This window comes from Paroedura picta, chromosome 16 (assembly GCF_049243985.1).
Source record: "Paroedura picta isolate Pp20150507F chromosome 16, Ppicta_v3.0, whole genome shotgun sequence".
NCBI classification, from domain to species: domain Eukaryota; kingdom Metazoa; phylum Chordata; class Lepidosauria; order Squamata; family Gekkonidae; genus Paroedura; species Paroedura picta.
Window position 1 is genome coordinate 732980 of NC_135384.1, and position 21191 is coordinate 754170.

The window sequence follows — 21191 nt, forward strand, 5'->3', positions numbered from 1 at the left end:
AGACCATTCGTCTGTGATTTTTAGCCTGTGGAAGCCAGATGCTGAGTCAACCCCCAAATATGTTCCCTCAATCTCAAGCAATTTGGAATGTTTCTTTTTAAAAGGAAGCAAGAAAGAAAGAAATGTGGAGGAAAATTCCTGGCCTGGCTCTTTGTTTTTACAAATCTATAGTTCTTTCATGTCTCACTAATTTATCCAACAATTCCAGTCCAGTTGCTATATTAGCCCACTGTTTACTCATTGTAAATTTATCCAGGATACAAGACATAGTGAAATTTTTTTAAAAACATCCAGATGTAAGAATCGCGGACAAGGCATGTTCTGTTAGGTCCTCTTCGGTTCTAGCACTCGGCGTGGTTGTGTCCAGCCATGTATTAAATTGCTATGAGCCGCATGCCAATTCCCTATCGATAGGCTGTGGCGCTCAAAGGACTGGAAGCCAGGAAATGGAGATTTTTCTATTCCTGTCTCTGCCTTGGATGACCTTGGGCAAAAAGCCACTTCCCCCAGCAACGTGATTTGCGTCTTCCTCCCCCCTTCTCAAACAAACTCTTCCAAGGACGTGAGGCAGCCGGGCTGAGACAGAAGGATGGAGAGGCCTGCAAGAGCTCACTGCTCCGGTCAGGATCCAGGCAGCCTCTTCCAGAAGGCAGTGGCCGGCTAGCAGCAAAGTCCAGAGGAAGCCACACCAGAGGAAGCAGGAATGATCCGCCCACATTCTCATTCATCTGCCACTCCACCCCGCAATGCCAACACGCCCTGAGTGAGAAGCCGTAGCCCAGGCCAAAGCCCATGGAACGGAAAGGAACTGATAAACTAATCCCCGGAGAACATTAAAAATGTCATTCCCTACCAACTGTGTGTCTACTTTGTACTCACGCTGCTCTCATTCTGTGAATCAAAGGGCCATACTCCATAATTAGACTAAATTATACATACTAAGCACTTATATCACTTAAAAAAATTATAAGCAAAAATTGTTTTGCTTTCTGATACATGTTTTCATGTATTAATTTTTTTGCAATGAAATTGTTGGGAGAGTGAGAGAAAGGAAGGGTATTGTAATAGTCTCACCTGTTCTACGCAGTTATGAAGACTGGAAACACGTTTGGGGTTTTAAAAATAAGGGCTGAGACCCTGACGATTGTCACCATGCTGACCCCTTTGCTGGTCCCTCTCAGACTCTTCCCTTCAGAGTCCTTGTCTGTCTGGGCAGGAGGGGAGAACTGTCCCAGGACTTCAGTCTTTTAGATTTGGGAACCCCATAATTAGGGAGGGGTGTGGGGGAATTAAATGAGGAAAACTAATACACAGTGATTGTTCAAGATAAGGTTCAGTACGTACCTGTACCCCTTAAATCACATGTACAAGTTCTAGAACTTTCTACCAGTTGTTGTGACAGTTGAAGTATAATTCTGAACCTTGGCGATGAGTCCACATAAAAGAGAGAGGTTATTTGGGTCAATTATCAGTACTCGCCCCTTGATTCCCCCAAGACCCCAAAGTTTTCCTGGAAAATGTAGCCTTGGTGGTGAAAAGTGCAGTCAAGTCTTAGCTGACTTGTGGTGACCCCATAAGGTGGGGTAGGCTTTCTCAACCAGGGTTTGTGAAACCCTGGGGTTTCCTGACAGCTCTGGAAGGGTTTCTCCAATTGGGTGAGAGTTCATTTGTTATGTTTTTTAAATTAAAAAAAATACCAGGTGCTATGACAGGTCATTCCAACCTGCCCCCCTCCCAAAATGGCCAATGGAAGGCCTAGGGGGATGGAAGGGAAGGCGCCCTGGCCAAACAGGTACTTGCTGGCCGGATAAGGCTGCATCTGGTGGGAATATCTGAGTGATGCCCCTTCTGGTGACGTGGGACTTCTGGGGGAGCCTGTGGACATCACTCCCAGGGCTTCTTGAAGCCTGAAGAATGTTTCAGGAGTTTCTCCACGCTAAAAAGGTTGAGGAAGGGTTTTCAACAAGCAAGAGACATTTAGCGTTGGCTTGCCTTTGCTGTAGAGATCCTGTTGTTCCTTGGTGGTCTACCTACCAAATACTGATCAGGATCAAACCTGCTCAGCTCCTCAGGTCTGATGCGATCAGGGTAGCCTGGGCTGACCAACTCTCAGGGAATATTCCTCTGCAGAGTCCGTTCAGTGACAAACTCTCTTTCTCGTTGGCTATGCAAGAAGTGGACAGGAATGTTTTGGTGGAGTTGGTGGGAGTCAATGTAAATGGGCAGGGGAGGCGGAAGGGGAGAAACGTTATCTCAGAGGGAACGCGATTTCTTCATCTGTTTCCCTCCCCCATAATTCTTTAAACAAAAATTGTAGCCTTGAAAGCCCTACAAGGCCGCTATAGATCGGCTACGACTTGGGGGCACTTCCTACCACCTCCACCATTCTTTACAGTAACCCCGAAGGCTCCCCAGCTGACTTGACAGAGGAATGTTGAGGAAATGCCCTCCACTGAAACCCAGACCTGTTCAGTTCCCCTTCACTCCATGAATGAGGTATGGAGTCTTCTGAGCCATGTCAGGGGATCTGAAAGAGGTGCATCTGGCTGCCACGACATTTCAAGGCGTTCCTGTTCAGAGAATTTTTGTGGAGAGGATGTGAGATGAAACACAGCAGGGGTCCTCACCATTTTTTATTCTATGGGCACTGCTAGAATTCTGAGACATCAGGGTGGGCGCAGGCATAAAATGGTTGCCACAGAATGGCTGCAGCAGGAGGTGGAGCCAGCTACAAAAACATCAGCTGCAGCTGACCTTCAGTCCCCCAGTGAAGCTGGGGGGCAGCTGCTGCCCAGACAAGGTTTTCAAAAATCTGCACAGTCAATCAAATTCCCAGTGGCCAAGCTGAAGCCTTGCTGAGCACCCCCAACCTCACAGGCACCCGAAAACAGTGTCCATGGGCATCCCTTGGGAGACCCCAGAAAGACAGAGAGGACTGTCGATGGCTCACCGCAGCTCACAATTAATACCGCAAGAATCTACAAAAAATGCCAGTCTTTCTCATAAGCAAAGCTGTTCACAAGTTGCCGTCAAAGTTTCCTCACAGATTTTCTACTCCAAATATGTTATCATCTTCATTGTGGGCTATAAATCTATGACATGTTTACCCTATAAATCTATGACATGTTTGCAAGAGTGACCCTGACCAATTCTTCTGGATGAAAGAGGGACACCAGATGATTCCAAAGTCATTTCTTTTGGATCAGTGTGTGTATGTGTGTTTGAGTGTAACAATGTGCAGCCAGACTATTTGCAGGGGCAGCACAAACACACTGATGGAGCTTTGACTCCTGAAAGCTCCTCCTCCCCAAAATCTTGTGAGTCTCTAAGGGGCTACTGGACTCAAATCCAGCCCTTCTCCTGCAGATCAACAATGTGTACCCACTGGCTGGAACAAGATACACACAGTGTCAGCTGTAGGTTTAGTCCAAACTAAATGATCCAGAAGACTCCCACTTAAGTCCAGAAGCAGACTTTAATAAAAGTTCAAGCAAACTACAGCTAAACAACTTCATTTCGCCAAAAACCCGTACGTTTTGAATGTGAACACTTGCCAACATGAACTAACAAGATCACTGCAAAGCCACCTCCCGATGCCCATGCTGTGATGCTGTTTTGCATGGTTTTCCTTTGGCTCCACGGCTGAAGCAAGAATCTCTCCGCCATGTTCGTGGCTGTGCTTGCAAGGTCCCTGTTTAATCAAGAAATGGGAGAGACGCATTGTGCTGCCACGCTGAGAACAAGTCAGGTAATGCATCACTGTCTTCTCCAATAGCCAGTTGTCCACCTTGGCTTTCCTTTCTCAGGGACTGCAAGGGAGAAATAACCCATCCCTTCAAAGGGCTACTCTTCAAACAAGGCCAAGGAGAAGTCTTCCAGAGAGTCTTTTTTCTCCTCTGCAGAGACAGTCATTTCCGGGCTGCCCCCAAATTCCTCTTCTTCCTCTCCAAGCATCCTCAACTCAGCTGGCTCCTCACAGCTCACAGTGACCTTATTCAACACCTGATTATTTTCTGCCACCTCAGAGGTTTCCGTCTGGTTCAAGCTACCCTTCTCACCGGGATGACCAGATGGCTGTTTGGCTTCAGCATCGTTACACCTTGGCACAACAGATGACATCTTAGGGCCTTGAGAGGAACACAAAAACGAATGACGACTTTCCTCCTTGGACCACACAGTCATCCAGCATGGCACAGCAATATCCTCTCCTGCTGCCTAACCCCAGTCCCTTCCATGGCCTCCACTCAGCGATGCTAAATGAACTGTAAGGAACCATGTGAGCCATAAAAATGCTTCAGAAGCTGGAGTTCCATCTCCAGTTGTGACTTGGGAAGTTCTTTCTGGGTCCACTTGTGTAGTTTTGCCATTGTGCATCGACTGAACAGTCCCTGGAGCCTCAGAAAGCTTCCACCCCTGGAGATGTGCTAGACCTTAAGGTGTCTTGGTTGCCCTCACTGAAACAGACTAACACAGTTGCCCTGCTAGAACCAAACAGAACTGGCCTCTCACATACACAAAGAAAGCAAGAGAGATGAAATGTCATTCTTACCTTTCAGATCTTCCTGGGGCTCCCTTGCCTTGGACTCAGCGACAGCTTGGGGGGGCGCTGCCTTTCTTTGACTCCTCTTTGATGAAGGGGAGCTGCTTTCAGCTTCCAGCACACTTTTTGCGCCCCCTGCATGAATACATTGGAGGGATTGGTTTTATTTCTGTACAAGCTCAAAGTTGTGGAGCAACTGGGAAACTGCAGGCTAGAATGGGCTGGGGAGGAAATTACTTCATGGAGAGGGTGGCTTCCTGGGCCAAAACACTCACTTTTCACACAGGTTTTCTTCTTAAGCTTTCCATCAGGTTTCGCCCCTGGAGCCCCAAGGACAAGCTAGAATACAGATGCTGTTGGTTAATCAGGTAGCACAAGCGACCACCCAGCTTCATTGATAAGAACTTCCACAAAAACATTTTCCTAATGACCACGTGAGGGCCGAGTGGAAAAGAGAATCAGTCACCTCTAGAAGCTCCTCTCAAAAACATCATCATGCTGAGAAGTTCAGAACTGCCTACTCTGACTGGCACTGGCTCTTCAGGGTCACAGGCAGAGCTCTTACAGATCACCTACTACCCGATCCTTCCTTTTAAAATGAAAATGAAACTGGAAAAGACAGGGGCTAAATCCTGGAGCTTCTATGTGCCAAGCAGATGCTCTGCCACTGATTATGACTGCTCCCCAAATCCTCAAACCTGGTCTTGATTCTCAGTTGAGGTCCCAGTGCTTGCACTCCTGACACCCGGATCTTCAATATTCTTGGCATGAGGATGACAGGTAAAGTTGTCAAGATCTTCAATGCAAAAAAGAACAGGGATTCTGTAAGGGACATCCTGTGTGGTTTCTCTGACAATATTCCGGCTTTGGGGTGCCCATACCACTCAAAGCAACAAAGCCCAAATACCTTTATGGTCTTTCCCTCTGAATCGGCTGCAGAATCCAAACATTCTTATTCTCTCCTGGTGCAGGAAAGGGGAAGAGCAAGAGAGGTACTGATATACAGCTGCAAGGGGGGGGGGGGGATTGGACTGGTTGCAGCCCGAAATAAGAAGCATCTACCTTCAGACCCATCTACCTGCCTCCTCCATCCAGCTACAGCTGCCAAACACTGGCTCAGGTCAGGGAAGGCAGGGACTGGATATTTATAAACAGAAATGCAGAGCTGGATGTTATCGGTATAATGTGATGCTGCTAAACTCCCAACCACATGTAGATCTCTCTCCCTCAGTACCTTCACACCGATTTTAAGTAGGATCAGTGTTCACGCTGAATACTGTGGCTCTCTACAGTCCAGGCTCCTAAAGACTGAGGTACCCATTTGAACAAAACGGAATGAAACTGGTGGAGAGCCGGATCTCCACATTCAGAGACAGTAAGCCTCAGGATCCCACTGCCAGGAGGCAGCATCAGGGGAAGGCCTCTGTGCCCTTTTGCTGGACCTCCAGAGGAACTGCTTGGCTGCTGTATGAGACGGATGCAGGACTAGATGAACCACTGGTCTAATCCAGCTGGGGGCTTATCTCACGCTTTTATGAAGCAGCTCTGAACAGCAGTTCAACATTTTGCCAGCACTTCACTCAGAAGACAACTCCATATGTTCCAAAAGCGTCCCAATTACAGAAGTTCAAAAAGAGCCCAAAGGGTAACATTTACAGTTACAATTACAAATAAGAAGCCTGCCTACTGCCCTACCGGAATGCTTATTTGCTCTGCTTCTTTTGCCATCTTTTGAGCTCTTTCCAGATTCTTCCTGTCACCTTTGACCTTGGACTTGGCCTGCAGGACAAAGCGTAAGACACATTAAAAGGACTTTTTGATTTGGGAATTGGGGCTGGCATACTGTTCCTCTGTGTCCTCCCAAGCCCCAAACAAATATCACTGCCTTTTGGGACTTTTCACACGTATGTGTCAACTGCAAGCAGGCACAGGGTTAACCATCCTGACTCTTCCAATCGAACTCTAGCTCTGTGAAGCACGCAGGGAATTATGTGAGGAGTCCCGCCACAATCACGTCGTAGGCAATAGGACAATACTGTGGGTATGTGACCAGTTTTAGCTGCAAGGGGTACCTGGCCCCGGCCCCCCTCCCCTTATCTCCTTGCAGTCCCTCCCCAGGAAGCCTCTCTTCTATTCACTGTGCTTGGATATTGGGAAAAGCTGGAAGAGGGGAAGGGGCAGTTTAAACTACCCAGATCTGAAACCATCAAATCCAGTCTGTTCCTCAGAACTAGATTCCTCAGAGTAGGGCTGAATGGCCTGACATGTAACTGCATCATGTATAGGGAAGCCAGCCTCCAGGTGGGACCGGGGGGGGGGAGGGGGTCCCCTGGAATTACAGACTACAGGGAACAGTTCCCCTGGGGAAAACAGACACTTGGGAGATTGTACCACACTGGTGGCACACCAGAGGAGAAGACGAGGAAGAGCTCAGTGCCCTGAACACCGTTCAGAGAGAGCTGGCATTGGCGGGAGGGGCGGGGGGGATAGTGAACAGAACAAAACCAAGCCCTTCCCCAGTCATTAGGCCCCCTCTGCCCCAAGACCTGCATCCTCCCTCCCTTCTCAGCTCGGCCTTCGCTCAGGCCACACCTTCGCTATCCCACCTATTTTTTGGAACCCTCTGCTGGTTTGTGTCTGCTGGAGAAAGGTATCACCTGCCCATTGGGCTTCTTCAGCACCCAGAACCTCCTGTTGCCTGGTTACCAATCAGGTCATCTCCCGTTGCAATTAGCAGCCACAAACAAAGGCCCCTTTACCAGACAACTGTCCTCCGCATTTGGTTCACCAAAGTTCCTCAGCATGGAAGCAGAAATCCAGGCCCGGGACACAGAGTCACCGAAAAATGTCACATGATATTTGGACTGCAATGGAAAATCAAAGAGACCATATTCAGCTGCTGTGGGTGACCTTAATCCAGCATGCAGCAGCCCAGATCCTTTTCAAACACCCTGCTCCATTGTAAGTGGTGACCCTTTGCCAGAAGCTAGACACGACTACTCTGAGACAGAGGCAGCTGCTGATACACGTCCTCTACTAACGCACAAACAAATGTCCACAACACTTACGGGAAGGGAATCTGTGCGAGAAGAAAACAGGAAGTATTCTCCAATGTCGGGATCAGCTTCAATCATCCCAGGCCACCTATAATGCACAATGAGGGGGAGTGGAACACCCTGTTAAGACTGCACCCGGTCAGCCTTTTCCCCAGAGGCTTTCGATGTATATTTTAAAGAGAAATCTTCCAGATGGCATTCACCTCAAACCTCAAATGTTAAACTGCTGACCTTTGAGCTAATGGGTATAACCTATTCATAAAACTACCTTCTTCACTGAGGGATTGAGAAGGTCAAGCTGCACGTAATATCAAGATTAACCATCAGGTTTTCTGTTGTACCCCTGAGCTACACAAAGCAGATGTGAAGTGATGGATCAGGGAGGCAAACATGGCTCAGGCCCAAGACCAAGGGAGAGGTTTGTGGCTGTTGTCATTGAATTCCTGATTAAAGTTGTCACATGAATACACAAAGCTGCCTTCTACCGAATCAGACCCTTGGCCCGACAAGGTTGGTGTTGTCTACTCAGACTCCCAGAGACTCTCCAAAATTTCAGGTTTGGGCCTTTCATATCACCTAGTGCTTGGTCCTTTATAACTGAAGATGCCATGGATTGAATGTGGGACCACCTGCGTGCCAACCATAGACTCGAGGGCACCTTGCACCCCTCCCACTGTGGTCCCCACCCCATGGAACGGCCTGCCTGAGGGGTCAGAAAGGCTCCCACTCTAATGGCTTTCTGCAAATGAAGCCAAGCTGAATTATTCAAGAGAGCTTTTCTACACAGGCAACAGAGGTGCACAGTAGTAAATATTCACAATTACTTGGATAAATCATTAGCAACTATGTTCTAGTCTACTGCATCTAGTTTGCTGAAGCTAGGAGCCTGCTGTGTAATTATTGCAACCTAATACTTAGGTTCAGTTTTTAGAATTCTGATTGGTTCTGTTGTACTGTTTATTTAATTGACTCAAGGTAAGCCACCTTGGGTCCACGTGAAAAAAGGCAGACGGTAAATAACATCCCTCTTTCTCCTCAGGCACTTGAATGCGGCTCTTTCGTTCCAGTCAGGCTCATGACCACACAAGTATCCTTCGGATCCCAGACCAAGTTCAGGGCCACGGCATGCTATTTTTAAAGGAATAGGTTTAACTGGGGATGAGGTCCCTACCATGGGTATCCATACTGTTTGGCCCACACAATTGATCCGGGAATGTAAATGGCGTAGACCACTTCACTCTCAGATCCCAACCACGTTTCTTCAGGAATGCCACAACTGTTGTACTGAAGATCTGCAACAGAGAAGTGACAAGGCAGCCCTCTCTTACAAGCAGCCTCTTTCTGTGCTTGTGAGAGGCAGGGGGCACCTCAAAAGCATGTGGCGTCCTCATTTTGACGGAGAACGGTTTACAAACCTTTTTCCTGCATTGTGGAGGAGAAAAAGGGCTGGGAGGAGATAGGCCACATTTCCAGAGACATTTGTCACTCTCTGGAACATCAAAACATTGGCAGGAAATGGGCTGACTTACATTTAACATTAACTGTCCCCAACAACATGGCACCTGTGGTAACCAGGGCGCCCCCCAGCACCTTTCCTGGCACCTGCCAAGTGTTTGTAGAAAGGGGGCACTGCCAGGTGGGACTTGTGCCCAGCAAGTCCTCGGACTGGCTGTACAGATCAAAAAGCATGCTGTGTCAAGCTGAGCTTCTGCCTTAAATATTGAAGAGTTGCTATGAGAGTCATGCATAGCCTCACTCCCTGACCGTCTGTGGTTGGCTCCATCTCCTGCCACAGCTGTTTTGTGGTTGCTCCCTCCATTCTGTGTCAGAATGTCACAGGTGCCCACAGGCTCAAAAAGGTTGGGGACCCCTGGTGTAGGCAAACCAGACTCCATCCTGACACACCTTTCCCCATTCGGTCCCAGCCTTTATACCCAGGCAGACACCGGTGCCTGAGGCAGAAGTAACACAGCAGGCAGAAATAACACCAGCATGTCTTGTTTGTTGGACTGAGGAGAGCAGGAACTGCCCAGCACCTCGCCCCTCCCCGGCCAAAGACCGAGCCTTCTGTCTTACCTGGATTCTCACTGCAGGACCAATTATCCGGCAGGACAGATGGGTCGACGTCACTACAGAGGCGCCTCCACTTCCCACAGGCTGGATAGGAGCACTGGACCCATGCCACGCACCAGCCTGGGACGAGAACAGGACAAAGTACAATGGAACAGGCTTGGTGTGGCATGAAGAGGCACCACAGAATCATAGCTAGTCAAGGCATTCTAGAGCAGCACTGATTTGCAAGCGTGCCTGCAGGATCAGGAGGCTGCGAGTCCACCTTCTCCAGCAACCCATTCCACAAAATGACCCAAAGCACCTTAGACTGGTCACAGAAGGAGCCAACCAATCTGCAAGAGGGCACAGTGAAGCAACCAAGTAAGCCTAATGCCTGTGCAAATTCACAGAAGGGCCTCAGAAATAAGGGTCGCTGCGCAAAGATGTGGTTAAGCCTCAGGCCTGAGAGAGAAGGCTGTCCATTTAGCAGATTTCACAGGACTAGAAAGACTTTCAAAGTACAATGCCCTATACAGCTGTGAGCAAACCTATGTCTCCTCAGTGTATACAAGGGATGTCCCACTACTTAAGAGACATCCCTGTTTTAAAATCTCTGCTCCAGAGCAGGCTTCCAGAGACCCATGAGCCCCTGCCAGCAAATGTTCATGTAGTCCATGAACATCTGGAGGACCACAGGTTGACTACCCCTGACCTACAGGACTGGTGTTGAGAAACACACCATGTGCTAAAGGTGGGCCTTTCTGCAGCCTCAGGAAAAAAGGGGAAAACCTAAGAACTCTGGCAGGTTTTATATCATGGCTCTAATAATAAAGTGGGCCAAACAACTTCCTTTCTCACTCTCCCTGAAAACTACGTTAATCTCCACCAAGAGCCCGAGGATCTTTGCTTAGATGCTCTCTGCAAAGCTACAGCCATGTGGCGTTTTGGTGCTCCCAGATTTATCCAACCTCCAAAGTCTTTGACCACCACCCATTTTGTCTACCCTTCCTGAAACCCTTTGGAAGGGGTGGGGGTGGGGAGGCTCACTACAACTTCCTTCATCTGCTGCCTCCTCCTCCTCCCCCTCCTTTTGCTTTTCCTCTTGGTCAGCGATCTGGGCGTTGCCTTGAACTTTTTTCTTGGGCGCTCCTTTCCGCTTTTCTTTACGCCCCCCATTGTCTGCTTCTGGGTTCTCATCTGCCAGGAGACAAAGAAAAACAAGCTGTGTGTGTGTGTTTGTGTGTTATTGCCTCTATAGAAAAACACCCGATGAGTGATGGGGTGGTGGCACTGGAGCTGGTGGCTGGAAGAGGAAACCAGGAACTGTCTAGCAGTCAACAGAAGCAACTTGTTTTCAAACTCTGGCAGGAATGCGGATGTCACTCTACCCCATGCAGCCGCCCTCTCCCATGGCCTTTCTCCCCAGCAGGAGCTTCTCTCTCTTTCCCTTGTCCTGGTGGGTCGGTACCCGTCTTGGCCCATTATTTGCTCAGCCCCTGGTGTGGAGCTCTTACACAGCTCCCGGTCTTTCCAAGGGAGGGTGTTTCTCAGGACGTTCTTACTTTTGTCCTTCACAGAAGGCTTGCCGTGTCTCCTCTTCTCAAGCCGAGGTTCCTGCTGTCCTGCTTCTACAAGCATCACCTCACTTTCATCCCTGCTTGCTTTTCCAGGGACAGTTTCCTTTGGAGGCGGAGAGGCTTCCACGGTCTCTCTGAGACAAACAGGGAAAGCACAGTACTGAGGCACAGTGTACACATTTCTACTCGGGGGAACATCCTGGACAGGAAAGGAACAAAAGGAACAACCTTCTCCAGTGCTGAAGCCCAGGCTTGGCCATTTATCCCTTTCCCCTCCAGCTTTTAGGGCCAAACTACATGTCTGGAGTCCCTCTGACAGAGCACTGCAGGGAACATGGCACTAAATCACCGCTCTCACTTCTGCATTTAATCTCCTGCATTTCAAACTAAAGAATCCTAGAACACAACCATTTCACTCCCAAAGAAATGAGATCTTATAGCGAGCACCCTTCGGTGCACCCCAGTATTCAGGTGAGAGAAATGCAGCAGGCATCTCCACACTCTGCCTGAGATGCCCTGCCCTGTCTGTCATCTGCCGCGTTAACACACAAACACACACAAAAGAGCCCCCGGGCCATTTTTGAAACAAGAGGTAATTACCAGCTACCTCTGCCCTCCACTTGCCTCGGATGTCTCTTCTTCCCACAGAGAGCCGCAGGGCTCAAGATGGATTTTTTAACCTGCATTTGAATCCTGCAAGCAGCGCAATTGTTAAGGAGGTCTGTTCAGAGCAGGGGAGTGATAGATGGGGAAATATTAAATATCCCCCCCTCGTGATTTGTATACTCTGTATTGTGCCGCCCAATCATTTTTTAAATTTGTGTATTTTAAATCAACCGCACACAGTTGTGCTTAAAGTGTAGTCAGGGGTGTGCTTGGAAACTGCTGGCAACCTGCAGGGATAAAGCCTAGGCGTCTGCATAGCCTGTACTGCAGCACCACTCAGAGGCCAAAGCATGGTCCACACACACGGAGCTTTCGGCATTCCTCTCTGACAAAGGGGCTGGGGAGTCTCTGGACATTTTCACAACCAAAATTGCTTCCATAAACTCCCAGCAAAGCACTCCTCAGTGTAAGGCTGAAACTGGGGTGCAAATTAAAACCCTTTGTTGATTTTAGAACACATTTCATCTTGCCCCTGCATGATGTTGTTCCTCTCCTCTCCCGATAACATTGAGACCAAAGGATCAAAAGTGCTGGTTGACGTTTCAAGTGAAAATGAACCATGAAAATTCTCCCACACACATGGCCTGATGAACTTGTGTTTTTTCAATGCCACATTAATAGTTTGTTAGTTTGAATGATGGTTTTATTTGGGAGTTTTACTGTGTTTTCCTTCTAAGCCAGCACGAGCAGGTATATCATTTAGCATATAAAATTGCAATATTTGACATATTTAGGGAATTTAAACATTACAAATGCCTTCATTTTCTATAAGCAACAGTTCCGAGAAAGCTGTGGCACATGTACATCAGCTTGTACTTAGGAGTGAGCCTCTAAGGAGTGATTAGGAGTGAGCCTCTAATCTGGAGAAATGGGTTTCTTCCCCACTCCTCTTCCACATGCAGCCAGCTGGGTGACCTTGGGGCTCAATCAGCCTTACCTCCCTCCCTCCCCCCCCCTCACAGTGTGTGTGTTATGGGGAGGGGAAGGGAAGGCAATTGCAAGCCACTTTGAGGCTCTTTCTGGTTACAGAATGCTAACCATAAGTTCACAATTTAACTTATGCAGTTTTTTTTGCTAGGGCTTTGGCGGCAGGGGTTGTCAGGAGAGATGAAAAGGTCAACCACAAATCAGGTGAAAAGGAGAACAGCAGTCTTGTAAGTGTTAAAAATAATGAGATCCCTGCATGTCCCCTTCATGAAGGCATCCTTTTAGGTGCAGAAATACCTGGACTGAAGAGCTGCACAGGTCTATAGCATGCCAACCTTGTCTTTAAAAGAAAATATTTCATAGAAGGTTTTTGTTTCTATATTCCTCCCAATTGCCAGTTTTTCCATCAGAAACACTGAAAAAAGGCCTTCAAAAAAAACCCCTAGAAACAAATGCTTTCCCTCCAATTTTCCCCAGTTCTTTTCTGGGCCATCTGATCTCTATTTACAACATACCTCCCAAGGAAGATAGCAAGCCTTTATTCACTGCATCCAGTGAAAGATGGAAGCAGACTTGAAAGTTCAACAAAACAGACGTAATTTCCCTGGCTGAAGAAAGCCTCCGAGTGTGTGCAGAATGCTCCTGCCTGCCTGCAGTGCTACCACATACAAACAAGTTTAAGAAACTTACCTTCCCAGACCTTGTTCCTCAGCAGAAGGGGCTATCTTCTTAAAGTCTTCTGGAAATCAGAAGTATATGCCTTTAAGCAGCTTTGCTATCTAAGCCTCAAAGCATTACAAGTTCATAAAGTCTGAAGCGTGAAAGCTGATGTCTTGTGTGATAGTATATTTGACTCCCAAATATTATATTCAAAATTTGTGGAACTGATAGTCCAACATATCACCAAGTATTTAAACTCACTGTGGTTTTTCATTTCCATCCTAAGAGGTACAGTGGCCCCAAAAGTCAAATGAAGTCGGTCACTTCCTGACCCCCCCTTAAACACTCCCACTGTTACTTTCTCCTGGCACAATATTATATTACTGCTGGAATGATGGGGCTATCTGGAAGGAAAATGGAGGCAGTACAAAATACTTAAACTGCTCCCTCCCAGTCTCTTTCAGAAGAACAAAAAAACAAACAGTAAAACCAGATGAAATTACAACCAGCTCCATGCAGCAGTGCAGACTGTAATTGCTACATTTTGGGATAGGAACAAACCAAGCCACAAAGCAAAGTTTTCACTCATTTTGCCCTGTTCGTGGTTCATGACAGGTCTATCACCACGAACTTTTAAAGCAGTTTGTGCACAGAGCAGAAAAGCAGAGGTATAAAAAGACTTTGTCCCTTTAAATTCCACAAAAGTCTGCCTAGTTGTTTTTCAGGCTTTCTGCAAACTCCATTTAAAGGGACTGTTGTTTGGTTCAAGAATGAACCTCCCAATTTGATTCATGGAACCACATTTTTCCAGCTTGTGGTCATCCCTAGTTACATTACAGCTTCTTTTTCATCACTCTTGTATGAAAGACTGATCCTGCCTTGAGCAGGGGAATGGACTAGATGGCCCGTATGGCCCCTTCCAGCTCTAGGATTCTATGATAACTTAAAGCAGCTGTGCTAGGTCAGAACAATGGCCTACCAATCCCAGCATCCTTTTTCACACTGTGGCTCAACAGATGTCCACAGAAATCCTACCAGCAGGGCACAAAGTCCTCCTCCTGCCATCCCCCACAGCACTCGGATCCAGAATATTACTGCCATGCAGTTCTATGAGTGGCTATTAGCCGTGCTGACCAAGGGGAACCTTCACATTCAGAGGCAGCAAACCTCTGATTCCCACCAGTGTGTAGGGGGCAGCATCAGGGGACCTCTGCATCCTCCTGGGAAACTAGTTGGCCACTGTATGAAAAAGGATCCTTGACCAGATGAGCCACTGGTCTGATCCAGCAGTGCTCCTCTTATGTTCTTACGCCTGTGAACATGGCAATTTCATTTAGCCATCAGGGCTCACAGCCCTTGACAGACGTCTCCTACGTGGTAATGAATATCTTGTTGCTGCCATCTAAACTAGAGGCCACCCCTGTGATAGAGAATCCCACAACTGAATTACTGTGTGAGAAAGGAGCATATATTCTCAAGAAGAACTCTTAGAAATTCTTAAGATCTCTCTGTCAGCATACCCATGCACTCCTCCAAAGATTTCTTCAGTACACTTTCAACGATCTCTTCAAATAGTGAGTCGCTGAGGCAATCGTCTTCCTGCCAAAAGATGAACAAATAGGGCAGTTGCCACAAGTCTGCAGGAACGAGACTGGACAGTAAATACAGGCCCCAAGCCAACAGCCCTTGCTCACACAAACACCTGAAAGATAAAGACTGAGTGCTGGGCCTCTTAATGTAAGAGAGAGTCATCCTCTCATCCAAGAGGAACCTTACAGAACTGTTTCCCATGGCACCACACGCTTAAAGCCCCCAGTTATCTCCACATATTAGTTACGTTCATTCATGCCCGGGCAAGGCTCTTTTTTTTTTCCAGGACAGTAATTTAATGCCTACTAGAGAGCTTCTATGGAATGTCAGATGTGTACAAATAATGTCTGTACTTAATAATAAGAAATGCACACTATTGTGCAAAATATCTCAGGGACGGAGGAAAATGAGGGCTCTGCATCTGGAGGGAAAAGAACGAGGAATCAGCCCATGCGGAGGCTCCATGCTGTCCTGTAAAATCCCTCGTTCCCACTACAAATTTAATGGGCCAAATCTACCTTTCCAGTAATATTCTTAGGAATGTCTCAAACCTTCTTGTGTTTTGCTCCCTTTTCTACCTTAGTGCTCCCCTTCTGCTTCTTTTCTTGACCTTTCGGATTGGCCTTTGGATAATGTGCTTTCATGGGTTTGGATGCAGATCCATTCCCTGCAGGGCAGTTCAGAGGAACATGATCTGCTTGGCCATCTTCTTGTTTCCTGTGATGCACTGGCTCTCCTTTAGCAAAGGCAATTCTGGGGTTGGCTAATGGAGGGGTAAAAAGCTTCTTTGACACCTTCCGGACTTCTGAAATCATAGCAAACATCATTAGGGAACTTTGGCTAATCAAAATGAGTGCTACAAAAATTAGTCTTGCTTGTCCTACAACAGACTAACAGTGCCATCCTAAGAAAAATTCTAAGCCTGAGTCCAGTAGCATCTTTAAGACCGACAAAGTTTTATTCTGGGTGTACACTCACAAGAAAGCTTATACCCAGAATAAAACTTTGTTAGTTTTAAAGGTGCCACTGCATTCAAATGTTGTTCTGCTATTTCAGACCAGCATGGCTTCCCACCTGAATCTACTTTTCTAAGACAATTTATTTCAGTGGAATTAGAAGCATATAGTTTTGCTGAGAAAGCGCAGTGAGGCAGCAATTCCCCTCTAACAGTATATTGTAATATTTAAGAACATAAAAGGAAGCCATGCTGAATCAGGCCAATGGCCCATCTAGTCCCACACTCTGTGTCACACAGCAGCTAAAACTAGGGTTGGGCGCTTCAGCATCCGAAGGGCTCTTCCCGCCTGAAGCAGCCAGCATCATGGTGCAGGTGAGGAGGGGCATGCCGGCACCCTCACCTCCCACCACAGCACTGGCTGCTTAGGGCGGGAACGGATGCTTCAGACGCCAAAGCACCCAACCCTAGCCAAAACCCAGGCATCATTGGGTGGTTCACCAGCAGAGCCAGTAGCCCTCCCACTGGGATCCTGCCCAGTACCAAGAATACAAAGCATCATTGCCCCAGCCAGAGTGTTCCCTCTAGACCTCTTTTCTGATAGCCACTGGTGGACCTCTGCTCCATATGTATTTTGTAATACACTTTTACCACAGCTGATGTTTCCCTGCACTTGAGGAAGGAAGTCCTACCCATGCCTATTCCACATGGCACCGTATTGATGCAGCCACAATGGGCCCTCTGGATGGCAACATTCCTCACAGGTTCCCTGCTCAAACCCCCAGGGTGGCCATTCTACCCTCATCTACAGAGGCCGGGGAAGCAGCTATTTCAGAGGGATTTTTCAAATGTCATGGATATACCCCTACATTGATACGCCAACTGCCAATTTAAGTTTAAAAACAGCACTTCAGCGGAATGGAGAAAGCAAGTGGCTACTATGGGGACTTCAGCAGGGAAAAGGGCTGCTTTCCACCCCATTGTTGCCGGGATTTTTCAGTTGTAATTCTGGAAGATCTCCAGGCCCTACCTGGCGGTTGGCTGCCCTAGGTGATACATGACAGCACCATTATTCTGTAGGAAATCAAGCAAAATTGCAAAAAAAAAATTATTTTATTTCTGCTTGAAAAAAAAATAGAAGAATTTCTTTCTATTTGAAGGATGTGGGCCCAACAGCACTGTAAACTATTCTTGTCAATTTTACACTCCTGTTTTTGAAAGTAGTAAAATTAAGGATTTTCAGTCACAGTCCTAGGAGAGCGAGAACTTGACTGAAAAACATGGTCTGTCTCTCCCTACCATCGGTGATAATGTATCTAGCCTGCTTTTTAAACAGAAAGGAACACAGGCTCAGCTATTCCTTCATTGCCCATTTAGAATCTTTGGGGACTAAATAAAGCATTCTTATTTCCTTGAGAAATGTACTTAAAGTGGGGAAAAGGCTTGTCTGTGCATTGCAGGATGGTATTGATAAGCAGCCCCAGTGAGAAACAGCCTCTCCCCAAGCTTCCTTTAAAATAAATAAACAAAGTACAAGCTGATCTTACCATTATTATTGTTCTGACTTGCCATTACAGAACTGTGTGTCTTGGAGGTATTTGTTTCCTGTCCAACTCTTTCATTAAGAAGGAGAGAGAAAAGAGAGCAAGCGATAAAGGCATGTTTAACAGGGGTTTTGTACAAACAAAACAGTAATGCTCCTTGTGAAGATAAAGACTGCAAGAGTTCCTCGGATTTTCGCTCTCCCCTTGCTTCACATTTATTTAATCTGCCATAAACGACATAATTCAACCAAGCTGAAGTCTGGGAGAGCCTCTGCAGTGCATATGTGCACAAGTATGGAAAAGCAAGTCTGAGTTATTCCAGAATAATTAAGCCAAAGTAAAGGATGTCAAAAGTGCTTTCAGATTTTTCTTGTGGAATACAAGTTTCTGCTTTTGATCCCTGTACATAAAGCAGACACCAACAGGCAAGGGCATTCCCTGCCACATACCAGATTCTTCCAAACGTTAGGACCCTATATTTCCATATGAACCTGGCTCGGCTGTCAGTGAAGATCTTCTGCAGAGGCCTTGCCATATGTGTGTGGTCAACAGAGATAGGGGCTTTTCCCCACTAGCACATCCACACAGGAACTCCCTTTCTACAGTCTGGTGCCTCTCTTATTGCGTTTTTGCAGCAGGGAAAATCTACCTCTCCCATCCAGCTAAAGTCCAGTAGCACTACAGAGACCAACCAAAACTGGGATACGCTTTGACCTTGTTGGCCTTGAAGGTGCTACAGGCCTCCAATCTAGCTCTTCCACTGCAGAGCAACACCATTACCCTCTGAAACTATATTTTATGTCCACTAAGGCTTTGGGCTGGTTTTATCTGATTATGTCATGCTGTGACTGTGCTTTTCTTGCTAAAATATGGCCACAAGCCAACCCCAACCGAAGCACACGGAAGCCAAATTTGTCTCTACAGCTGCCTCCATCAGGTGGATTATGGCCAAGACATGGGAAAGAAGGGGAACTGAGCTTTGGTCTGATTCTCTCCCATGGAAGCTTGGGCCAGTTGTACCTTCCCAGCCTCACAGGGTTGTTGTGAGGGGAAGCCGAAGTAGCACAATGTGAGCCACGGGGTCCCCACTGGGGAGAAATGCAGGGTATAAATGGAATAAATGTGTAAAGGGATCCCACAGAGGATCCAGAGAAAATGAAAGCGCTTTGAAATCTGACTTCTTTTCAGCAGGAGGGACTAGACTTCTCCGGGGCGGAATTTAAAAGCCATCTTGAGATCTTGGTGGGATCCTGCCCATCTTGGCGTCTTTCCAGCACCCAGAGCCGAGCGGTTCTTCTCTCTCAGCGGCCTTCTTCTGGAGTACACAATTGCATTTGAGGCTTTCCACCAGATTTGGTACCCCGGCAGGGATTCCATGGGAGAGGCCAAATGCCAGCCGGCACCAGGAGGACATGGGAGGGATATTGCGATCAGTGTTATGGTTGTTTTAATGGGATGTACTGTTTTATGGTTTTTATGGAGGCGGGGTACACATTTTAAAATAAATAAACGAAGGAACGAGCCCCTCTCCGGCAACCAGGGTGCTGCTGGGGCCGCCTCAGGAGGCCTCCCCATGCCTCAGCCCCCCCCCCCCCATGGGGCTTGCCAACCAGGAGGGGTTTTGTTGGGATTCGGGCCGGCTGCAGGAGGCTGACACGAAATGTCTTTTTCGTCCCACGGATTTTGCCTGAGGAAAGCCAGGCAAAGATTTTGTCACTGAGGAAAGTCGCCTCGGCCGCCTTTTGTGAGGGGAGGCCAAAGGAGGCTGCTGGAGAACTTGTTCCTCGCTGCCTGTTTCAGCCCCAACCGGAGCTCTGTTTAATTACCTCACAGGAGCGGAGGCCATTAACAAGCCCGGCGTGACAATTCCCGCGCCTTTTCCCCCTCCCCCAACTTCTTCCGCGCCTCGCCCAACTAGCGCGCTCGAGGGGCGAAGTAGAACTGCGCGTGCGCCCCCACCCTCTGCCCCGACCAGTTCCGATGACTCACGGCAGGAAAGGACCGTATTGCGCATGCGCAAAGCCTCCGACGCGACCTACAACAGACATGCGTACTGGGATGCCAGGTTGAAGCTCCCGCCCCTGCGTGGTGTTTACTCGAGCGCTGCGGCTCCCTTCGTTGACCGGGCTTCCGCCCCCCCCCCCACAGAGGCGCGACAGAGACAGGGTCTCTGGGCATGCGCAAAGTGCCTTCCACCGACCACTCTTTGTTGGCCTTGGGGGCAGGTAATTTTAGGACAGAGCATCTTCTGGGACGTATCAAAAGAAAACAACAGCAACAATCTGGGAATGCCTGTGTAGGAGTGCTTACCTGGCAGTCCAGGTCAGGAATCAAACATAGGAAGCCACAAAACCTAATCCGTGCAAAAATCCACACCCCTCTTGTGGCTTTTGAAGTGTCTGCACAAAGTGCACAAAGTGTTGTTGGAATGCATGGCTACTGTGGCCGCCCTCTGACCGCCAGGGTGATGCAGTCAGACTGGGATCTGGGGGAGCCAGATGGGAATCCCCATGCTCCCAAGAAAGCTCACCACAGGTGACTCTACCAAACAGGGTGGTTATGAGAGGAGAATGACACATACTTCTTTGAGAAAGGCAGGGGGTATATGAAGTAAATAAATTATTCTGCCCGTTCTGCAGGGCCTCTTGGTTCAATTTTCTCTGGACTGCCAGAGGGCTATCAGGTAGTTCAAGGACCTTGAATGGAGGAGGAGGGAAGAATCTCCAACTTTTATGCCTGTGTATGATCCCTAGGCATCTTGCCCTGCAAACTAGATGCTGCACACCATGTGTAGCAAACAATGCAGAGCAACAAAATCAGAGTCCAGTAGCACCTTTAAGACCAATGTGTGATAGCCAGAAGAGAGCCTTCAGACAGAGGCCCTGGATCGGGGAATGTTTGCATGTCTGCACAAGTACCTGCTGTGCCCAAAGGGCTTCAGCAGCATTTTCTCATCAGGTGGCTGATGACGGCTGCAAGAGTGCAAGTGAGTTTGGAAGAGGCGAAATTTGAACTAGGGACCACAGCAGGTTTTTCTCTGGACCACTAGGCAATACCTATTCATCCTAGGAAAGCCTCTTTCTCTCTCTCCCAGATTCCTATATGGAATACAATGCCTCCCTCACAGGAGTGTTGTAAGAATTACAAGGAGAAAAAAGGGCATGTAACATTTTGAGGTACTTTGAAATATACTTTTGTTCCTAACCTGAAGGAACACGTTATTAGCTGGAAGGAATTTCCCAAGGGAAGATACCTCATTCTTTGCTGGAAGTTCGATACCCCTATCAGGGTTTGGAGAGCACTTTGCACATGCTCAGAGCCACTGATAAGCAGTTAAGCGCTTGTAAGACAAAGAGCAAAGTAATCTTGTCAAGTGAATATACCACTTTTCTGAGAATAAGGCCGTTCTCTAAATCCTATGTACTTTAAGACTAGTTTTATTCTCTCCCCCCCGAAATCGAGGCTTTGTTTACACATGAAACACGCATGCGTGTTTGAACTCTTCTCCGTTTTGTCTAGCTAAAATTCCTCAACGCAGGCGCAAAGTTCATGCTCCGCGCACTTCGAAACTACGAATCCCAGCGACCCTTGCACAAGCAAGTTGTGGGAGAGATTCGAAGTCAC

At 47.7% G+C, this 21191-nt stretch overlaps 1 protein-coding gene across 9 annotated transcripts; it reads right to left on the reverse strand.

Annotated features, from left to right (window-relative positions):
• Nucleotides 1-3456: 3456 nt before the first annotated feature.
• ZCWPW1 (zinc finger CW-type and PWWP domain containing 1) lies at nucleotides 3457-19647 on the reverse strand. Of its 9 annotated transcripts, none has more exons than XM_077314825.1 (17): nucleotides 19557-19645; nucleotides 17571-17638; nucleotides 15647-15873; nucleotides 14999-15077; nucleotides 13509-13557; nucleotides 11211-11359; nucleotides 10696-10845; nucleotides 9673-9789; nucleotides 8768-8888; nucleotides 7609-7684; nucleotides 7300-7404; nucleotides 6236-6319; nucleotides 5448-5502; nucleotides 5239-5336; nucleotides 4816-4879; nucleotides 4550-4675; nucleotides 3457-4127 (listed from the first exon to the last, which is right to left on the reverse strand). In XM_077314825.1, exons 1-17 carry the CDS (start codon nucleotides 19613-19615, stop codon nucleotides 3844-3846), a joined length of 1911 nt encoding a protein of 636 aa, XP_077170940.1. In that variant the 5' UTR covers nucleotides 19616-19645; the 3' UTR covers nucleotides 3457-3843. The 9 variants fall into 9 exon arrangements, with proteins under 9 accessions (XP_077170940.1, XP_077170939.1, XP_077170937.1 ...); XM_077314824.1 differs by having other exon boundaries at nucleotides 10702-10845; nucleotides 15620-15873; XM_077314822.1 differs by having other exon boundaries at nucleotides 15620-15873.
• Nucleotides 19648-21191: the final 1544 nt, after the last annotated feature.

What these genes read in the sequence shown, in the direction of transcription:
- ZCWPW1 (XM_077314822.1), bottom strand. Translation starts at nt 19,615, where the DNA reads ATGTCTGTTGTAGGTCGCGTCGGAGGCTTTGCGCATGCGCAATACGGT. An exon ending in CAGAGGGAAAGACCATAAAG is followed by an intron (nt 5,337 to 5,447) that starts GTATTTGGGCTT and finishes TTTGCATTGAAG; the next exon opens with ATCTTGACAACTTTACCTGT. An exon ending in CAACTGAGAATCAAGACCAG is followed by an intron (nt 4,880 to 5,238) that starts GTTTGAGGATTT and finishes TCTGTATTCTAG; the next exon opens with CTTGTCCTTGGGGCTCCAGG.